The 8572-nt window shown below is 65.4% G+C and overlaps 1 protein-coding gene across 1 annotated transcript; it reads right to left on the bottom strand.

Moving 5' to 3' along the window:
- Positions 1-1466: 1466 nt before the first annotated feature.
- BTC (betacellulin) lies at positions 1467-5600 on the bottom strand. Its single transcript, XM_042797013.1, has 6 exons — positions 5531-5600; positions 2770-2865; positions 2408-2525; positions 2107-2253; positions 1682-1789; positions 1467-1570 (listed from the first exon to the last, which is right to left on the bottom strand). The coding sequence occupies exons 1-5, from the start codon at positions 5598-5600 to the stop codon at positions 1684-1686; spliced, it is 537 nt and encodes a 178-aa protein (XP_042652947.1). The 3' UTR covers positions 1467-1570; positions 1682-1683.
- Between the last annotated feature and the right edge of the window lie 2972 nt (positions 5601-8572).

Raw genomic sequence — 8572 nt, forward strand, 5'->3', positions numbered from 1 at the left:
GCGCGCGGGTTTCCCCTCAGCGGGAGCGGGGCCGGGGAGCCGGGAAGGAGCCCGGGGGGAGGGGGAGCCCGGGGGGTTTTTGGGGCGCAGCGGCAGAGCCGAGGGGCTGCCCGGCTCACCGCCCGGCGCAGCGGGGGCTGCGGCCCGAAGTGCGTGTGCTCGGTCCCCGAGAGCGGAGGGGAAGGCCTGCGCCTGTTGGCCTCGGAAACGGGGCGAGCGGGTGGGTGTGGGGGGCTCCCGGGGGGGGGGGGGGAGCGGCAGGAGCGGGCGGTGCGGGAGGGGGTGGGCGGGTGCGTGGGGCCCCCCCCCCCCCCCCCCCCCGAGGCGTGGGGCCGGCGTGCACCAGGCCGGGTTAAACGTCTGAGACGGACAGATGGGCTCTGGGGAGAAAGGTGCTTTGCGGGGGGTCGGGGGGTGCCCGACCACCCACTCGTGACTGAACAATAAACTCGCTGGTCACCGTGTGTGCGGTTGTGACAGTTCATGTTCCTCGGCAAGTTGTGACAGCGGTTGATTTGCGACCGTGGCCAAAGGCGAGTTCGTTTAACCAAGCCCGAGCTGTAACGAGCTGGCGCGGAAGGGAAGAGGAGCTGGAGCTGCAGGCAAGCTGGAGCCGTCCCCAAACCGGAGCGGGACCGGGAGCAAACGGAGCCCCAGAGGAGCCGGAGCCGCTCATGAGCTGGGCCTGAAACCGGAGCAGGAGCAGCGGTGCAGACACAGACCGGGGCAGAACCGGAGCCTGAGCCGAGCCGAAGCCCTGGAGCAGAACCCCGCAGGACCCCAACCCCCCCCCAGCTTCTGCCTGGGGCTGCTTCCGTCTGTCCATCCGTCCCCACACAGGGAGAGACAAGGGACAGCCGGGGCCCAGTGAGCAAACCCGGCTGTCCCCGGCAGCCCTGCGTCCCGCTCCCCCCGCCGCTGTCCTGCTCCTTGCCCAGGCACCAGGACGAGCCTTCCCCACGCGTGGGCAGCGCCCGAGGCCCCGGGCCGGCTTTGCCCCGTCGCCGGAGCGGCCTCTGCTCCCGCCGCAGCGCGGTTTGAGCTGGAAAAGAAAGAGAGTTTTTAAGGAAAACGGGGTGCTTCGTGCAGAGCCCAGAGCTGCCCCCACTCCCCTCCGTGGCAGCGCCCGCCTGCGAGGACGGTGCCGGGCGGGGCTGAAGGGCTTGCACCCCAGTGGAAACCAGTCCCACCCCCCCAGTGGGAGCTTCCACGCTCACCAGTCCGAGCTCTCCGCGGCTTCTGCAGGAAACGGCCACCCGCGTTCAGCCCCGATTTTCCCTCTGCGGGCTCCGGGAGCGGCGGCAGCGGCTCCGGGGAGACCCTTTTCCCGCGCCTCGATTTGGGGAGCCCAGCGGCACGGCTGGGGCTGGGGCTTGACCCCCAGCCCCCCCCCCCCTCCCCCGGCAGGTGTGTGGGGGGTGATGGCGAGGAGGAAGGCTCGTAAGGATGATGGCGACACGCGGACACCTTTCCGTCACCCCTTTTATTCAAGCCGTGGTAAGTTTTAGCCCTCGCCCATCGAGCCAGCCGGTGCCGCCGTCCGGGACCCGCCCGCAGGTACCTGGAGCTCCTGTGGAGAGAAGGGAGAGGCCTTCAGCCTCAGCGGCCACCCCCAACACGGAACATCCCGTCACCCCGGGCACGGCTGCATGTCCCGTTCCCCCCCACCCCGCCCCCACACCTTCACGCGATGCCCGTCTCCAGCACATCCTCACTTTTGGAGGGCAAATTCTTGTTTAACGTCTCCATCTCTTCTGCCTTTCTCTTCCTACGCTGCTTCCGACAGTGGCTTTGGGGGGGGGGGGGGGGAGGGGGGGATGGTGTGGTAATTAAAAAAGCAGAATGAGGTATTGCAGCGATGCTGCTCCTCCTTTTTCTGCTTCCACCTTGCTGACGCACTGGGTGCGACCACGCATGGCTTCCAGCCCCGAAGCGATGCCCCACGCACCTCCCAGCACCCTCAGAGGCTGCGTCCCACCCGGCTGAGGCAGCCCCAAATTCAACCTTCCCCGAGGCGGCGGCGGTGGGCATGATCTGCTCCCAAGCCAGGGCTGCCCCTTCCCTCCCCGCCCCTCACCCCCTGTGTCCCCCCCCCGCTTCACGTACTGACTGCAGAGGCAGGCGCAGACGACGAGGATGATGAGGGTGACGGTGGCGGCGATCAAGGAGATGATCACGATCTGGCCCCGATCACCTCGCAGGTAGAAGATGTCTACCCTCTCGCAGCGAGCCCCCGTGTAGCCTCGCTCACACCTGCCCCACGGCACAGGGGAGGCAGAGGGGGGGGGGTGGTGTGTGTCCGAAAAACCACCAACGGTGCCCATGAGCCCCCCTCCCGCTCGCCCCGGGGAGGAGGGGCCCAGCATCCCCACCCTGTTTCGCCGTGGCCCCGCCAGCGGTGGCTTACACACAAGCCGGCGCCTTCTCGGCCACGAGGAAGCGACATCTCCCTTTGACGCAGTAGTGCTTGTACTCCTCCGGGCACCTGGAGAAGTGACCCTGCCGCCTCAGCTGCGTCGCGTTCCCTGGGGGGTGACAAGGACAAAGAAATCCCACCACCACCACCCCACTGGGGGTTACGGTTCTGCCGGCATCCCAGGGCTGCTCTGGGCCGGGCCAGCGGCAACGAGCGCCTGACACACGTGTCCTTGACCGTGGCGTGCTGGCCCTGACCCCTTCCCAGCTTGGTGGATGCCACACGGCCGTGCCAGACAAAACACCCTGCCTGGCCCCTCCACCCCGGCCCTCTCCCCCGCGCCGCTGCCTTACCCGTGCAGCTCTCGGCCGTGCCGCAGGCGAGCCCCTCCACGTCGTGGCCCGCGGTGACGTTGGCGTCGGCGCCCACGGAACTGAAAAAGGCCAAGCCTGAAATGCAACGGAGGCAGCTCAGAGCAGGGGAGCCTGGCCAGAGCCCCCCGGCATCACCGCCACCGCCCCACCGCAGCCCGCTCTCCCGGCCCTTGCAGCAGGGAGGGGACCGGCAAAGGGCTCTGCAGCTGTGCCCGTGGCCCCCCTTCCCTGCCAGCGTCAGCTTTTCCCCAGGGGCGAGGAGAAGGGAAAGCCGCTCCCTGCCTGCCTCCTCCACCCACCAACGCCCCAGCACGGGGGTCCAGGAGCCAGCAGGGCGCATTTCGGGGGGGGGGGGGACACAGCCGTGCCTGCAGGCAGCCAGCAGCCCCTTTCCCCAGGGAGGACTCGGGGTAGGATCCCCAGGGATGTCTGGCTTGCCACGCTGCCCTTTCTGAAGAGCCTGGGTTTCACAGCTGCTGAAAAATTCATCGGCCGTGGGAGCGAGGAGACGGCAGGACTGCGATTCAGCACCCACCAAAGCCCAGTTGCTCCCAGCGCGCCAAGTGCTAAATCCCCCACGGCAACATCCCTCACTGCTACGCCGGAGCTCGGGATGCCCGGCATGAACCAAGGCGGGAAAGGGGCAACCGTGCTCGCTGCGGCCACGGGACGAAGCCGAGGGCCAGCTCAGCCCTGGCACGTCACAGCGGCGGTAACCGGATCGCTGGCATACCAGCACTGACTCAGCACGGCCCCGCTCCGGCCCTCCCCAGGGATTCACCCGGCTGCGGTGGCACCCAGGGGAGCGGGGACAGGTCCTGCCTGATGGGGCAGGGTGCTGGGTGGCTCCCGCAGGGGTGGCACGCTGAGGTGTGTGCGTGGGGGGGGGTGTTTCCATCCCGAGCGGGCGCACTTCGCAGCTCGGCCATGTCGAGGCCTCCTGGAGATCGGGGAGGGGGGGCAGTTTGTTTGGGCAGCCTCATCCACTCCCCTGTCCCACGGCAGAGACGTTCCCAAGCACCCGCGTCCCTCCTGGCTATATATAGCCACCGCCGCGCTAACGATGTGCTTTGGGGAACCGAGCTGCCGGGGCTGAGCCTCTGCCGGGGCTGAGCCTCTGCCGGGGCTTCTCCGCCAGAGACCATCCCCTCCCCAGCCAAAAAAGCCCAGCGGGAAGAAGATGGAGCCCACCACCCAGTCCAGCCCAGGTGGGAGCTGCCCAGTGGGAGCCAGGGGACGAGCCACGAGGCGGTTGTGTGTGTCCCCCCCCCTCCCCAGGAACCAGCTGCGGGTGGCGTGGGCACAGGGCGGGAGGCTGACTTCACCCCCGCTGACCAAGTTTGCAGTTCGGCACGGAAAGGTCCCCACCAAGACGAGATCCCCACCCTTATTGCAACCAGATGCAGAAGTTTGGCACCCTCCGGGCTGGCGGCCCTTTGGCAAGGACCGCCCCGGTGGCACCGCCAGCTCCCGGGGCTGGGGGGGGGGGGGGGGGGTGGTGTGGGGGGGGGGTGCCAACCCCCCCCCCCCCCCCCGACACCCAGATCTCAGCACCCGGGAGCTGCGAGTGCAAACAGCCTCATCTCTTGGATGCACGGAGAGCCCGGCTCTGCTATCTAAGGCTGCACCCTTTCCTGAGCAGCTGGAGATAACCCAGGAAAGCATCCCAAACACCGGATTATTTTGCTGTAACACTCCCCCCCCCCTCCCCGCGCTCTCCAGGGAAAGCCCGAATTGCAGGAGCGCAACCACCCGGGGCACTGCCTTGATCCAATGGGCACCCCAGCCCCAAAACAGGTTGGCCACCCTTGATTTCCTCCTGCCAGCACAGGTTTGGCGGGTTTTGCTGAGCACCATCCAAAGGGCCAAACCCAAAGGGCTCCCGGCGGAGGGGAAGGCTCCCCCAAAACCCCCGGGGGGACTTTCTGCCGGGGGTATCGCCAAGCCCAGCTGATGTTCAGCCCTACCTGTGGTTATCTCCTGCCAGCCCCGAGCAGGCAGCTGCCTGCAGCTTTGCCGGCTTCCCACACACTGAGGAACAAACACGGGGACCCCCACGCACTTGCTGAATAGGTACTGCCCCCCTCTCCCTCCCCAATTCCCCCCATCCCCGGCGCTTCCAAGGATGGTGAAACACGAGCATTTGGGCATCCGTGAGCCATGTCCCATCAACAGGTGGCAAAAGCATCCCAGTCCCACTCCGGGGTCCAGCCAGGACGCCCCGGCCCCATGCTGGCCCCGAGGGATTCAGAGCCAAGCTGGCACGGGATTAGGGGAGCACAGGGATGGGGTGGAGGGGAGCACCAGGACAGGAACTGGGGGCACAAATGGGGAGAACTGGGATGGGAGAAGGGAAGCGTGGGGGAGTACAGGGACAGGACTGGGTAAACACCAGGCTGGGCATGGGGGAAGGAGTGGGATGGGGTTGTCCAGGGGACACAGGGAGTCAGTGGGATGGGACTGGGGAAACACCAGGGTGGGCACAGTGAGCACTGGGATGGGAGAGGGGCAGCATCAGGATGGGGGGGGGGGGGGGGGGGGCGGATATAGGGGAGCAGTGGGATGGGACGGGGCAGCACCGGGACCTTCCCCGGGCCGGGGCAGAGAGAGGACGGGGCCGGGCCGGGGGGTGGCACCGGGCCGGGACAGGGGGGGGAGCACCCGGCCGGCCCCGGGGTGCCTCCAGCCGGGCATGGGGCCGCGGGTCGGTGTGGCGGGGCAGGGGGACCCCCGTGCTTACCGGAGGCGAGGGCCAGGCAGAGCAGCAGGGGACCGGGACCGCCGCCCGGGGCCGCCGCCGCCGCCTCCATACGCGCCGCCGCCGCCGCCTGCCCGGTGCCCGGTGCCCGGTGGCTGCGGCGGGGCGGGACGGGACGGGGGCGGCCGCTGCCTGCACCTCCTCCTGCTCCTCCTCCTCCTCCTCCAGCTGCCCGGCTCGTACCCCCCACCGGAGGCATCCCTCAGCACTCCAGGGGTGCCGCCCCCCCCAACCTCCCCCCCCACGCGTGTTCCCCCCCCCCCACGCATTAACCACGCCTGCCCGTCCCGCCAGGAGCAGCCAGCGCAGGAGGCGTCCGGCCGATGACTCGCCCCAGCATCCTTGGGGGATTTCGGGGAGCGAGGGGGGACCCCCAGCCCGCCAGCCCGCTTTCCGAGTGGGGCTCCGGGCGTTCCCCTCCCCACAGGGACGGGAGGGCGAGCGGCCGGAGCCCCCCCCCTCACCCCTCTCAGCTATTTATCCCTGGCCGGCGTGTTATGGAAAAGGAAATTTATTCATAGCGAGCTGCTAATAAAACACCCTCCCAAAGCCCTTGGCAGGGAATGACGGCAGCTACAAATTATTTTGTGAGGGGCTGTGCCTTGGCACAAGCCTTCTGCACGCTGGCCTTGAGGTTTTTTTTTTTTGTTGTTTTTTGTTTTTTTCTGTTTGTTTGTTTGCTTTGGTTTGTTTTTTTGTTTTTTTTTTTGCCTTGGGGTGGCTGGGAGGATGTTTCTGGTCCCCTGAGCAATGTCTGGAGGAGGAGGAGAGCACTGCAGGTCCCCCTGGATGCTGGCAGGTCCCAGCCTGGCATCTGGGGATGCTCAGCAGGGATGCGGTGCCACAAGATGATGCTGTCCTGGCCCCAAAGAAAGCAAAAGAGCTTCTCTCGGCAAAGAGAAGTGCAGGCAGGGAGGGGTGGCAGAGCTGCTGCCTGCTCCGTGTCGTTACAAGCGGGGGGAGCGGGAAATGAAAGACTGGAAAGAACGGGTGACCTCAGACCGCAAGCTGGCAGCTATTAATGCAAGCGCTGGCAGCCACCCAGCCATGTCATTTGGCCACTGGCCAGGGGGTGAGTGAGCTCCCGTGGCCCCAGCCCGCCAAAAAACCCAGCTGCAACCTCCGGCACGCCGGTACCGCCGGCCCCACGGCTCGTGGCCACCCTGGCTGTCGGCTGGCAGCGGGGGCTGAGCCCGGCCCTGGCCCCCTGAAAGCAGGCAGGGTGTGCTAAACCACCGGAGAAAAATCGCAAAGCTCCGCTGGGGACAGAGGGGACTTGGGCAAGAGGAGGGAAACCAGCAGCTGGCACCTGGATGTGGCACGGGGCCACCCAAGAGGAGCCATCTCCATCCCTGTGGGGCAGGCAGCAGGCAGCAAAAATCCTCCTACCCACCAAGAGAAAATGATCTCCCTTCAGCATCCTTCATATCTGGATAAAAATGGGAAGAAAAAAAAAAACATTTAAAAGAGATTTTAAAAGAGCTGGAGTCCCAAGGTAGATGTCATCAGAGGCAGTGGTTTCCGTTCTCCAGTAGGAACAGGGGAGGGCTGGCAGAAGATATCTCCAAAAAGGGACCTCTCAGTGTCACTATGAGTATCACACTTTCCCTAGGGGAGGTCCAGGGACCTGTGTGGCCAGGCAGATGTCACCTCCAGAGGTGGCCAGGCAGAGGTGGCCATGCCAGCAAGACCAGTCAGAAGTGATCAGGCAGAGGTAGCCATGCTGATGAGACCAGGTAGAGGTGACCCAGCAGAGGTGACCAGGCAGGTGTGGCCCTGCTGAGGTGACCATGTCCATGAAATCCAGGCAGAGGTGGCCAGGCAAAGGTGGCCCTACTGAAGTGGCCATGCTGATGAGACGGAGCAGAGGTGACCAGGCAGAGGTGGCCATGCCAATGAGACCAGGCAGAAGTGACCAGGCAGAGGTGGCTAAGCAGAGGTGACCGTGTTGATGAGACTGGTCAGAAGTGACCAGGCAGAGGTGACCATGCTGATGAAACCAGGCAGAGTTGGCCGGGCAGAGGTGGCCATGCCAACAAGACCAGGCAGAGTTGGCCAGGCAGAGGTGGCCAGGCTGATGAGACCAGACAGAGGTGGCCCTGCTGAGGTGGCCCTGCTGATGAGACTGGTCAGAGGTGGCCAGGCAGAGGTGACCAGGCAGATGGCAGCTGAAGCCTGAGGATGGTGCCCGGTAGGGACGTTCAAGGCCTCCCCCAGCCCAGCCCTTGGCACCCCAGCACCCAGCTCAGGCCTGGGATTTGCACCCAACATCACGGTGGGGAGCGGCGGCTGTGCCCAGCCCTGTCCTCTCCTCCAAAACCTCCTCCCCATGGAAACAGGCAGCACCTTCTGCAAAAGAAAGTCCCCATAAAAATGGGAGACCAGCAGCAGGGAGATTATCACGCGGTTCCCACGGCACCAAGTTCCTGCAGCAATAACAACATTATTTTCCCTCCTCCCAAGTGGAGGAAAGGTTTCAAGGAGAGCTGAGATGCCGATGCGGCCCGATGTACAGCAAGGCAGCTGGCATCCTGGCTGCTCCAGAAATGCCAGCTGACTTGGATTTTATATTCTGCTGTTTTAGGCCTGAAGCCAGGATCCGTCCCAAGAAAATGCCACACAATGCAACAGAATAGATGGCTGCGTAACCCCAGTTAAAGACAGTTTGGCCACAGCCCAGGTTCGATGACATCCTTTTCCGTAGCGAGCCTGCAAAAACCAGGAGAAGGTGAGTTCAGCCTGAAAACATGTCACTCGTGCGTTTCAGAAAGAAAGAGGTTAAAGAGTGGCAAATGGCGCTTGTACCTCCCGCTGCGTTGCAGGGTCCGTCGGGCAGCGGGAGTTGTGTTTTGGGAGCTGTTCACACTGGGGAAAGGCTGGGCCCTGGCTGGCTGGCTCCCCAGGATCCACGCACCCGGAGCATGCCCCTGCCACGGGGCCCGGCCCCCCCAGTGTGGCAGGAGATGCTCAGCAGTGAGGGCAGGCAGGGGCAACCCCCTCCAGCCGCGCCAGGAGCGAGCCTCT

Source organism: Tyto alba, unplaced genomic scaffold (genome assembly GCF_018691265.1).
Source record: "Tyto alba isolate M040663 unplaced genomic scaffold, T.alba_DEE_v4.0 Super-Scaffold_23, whole genome shotgun sequence".
Taxonomy (NCBI): Eukaryota; Metazoa; Chordata; class Aves; order Strigiformes; family Tytonidae; genus Tyto; species Tyto alba.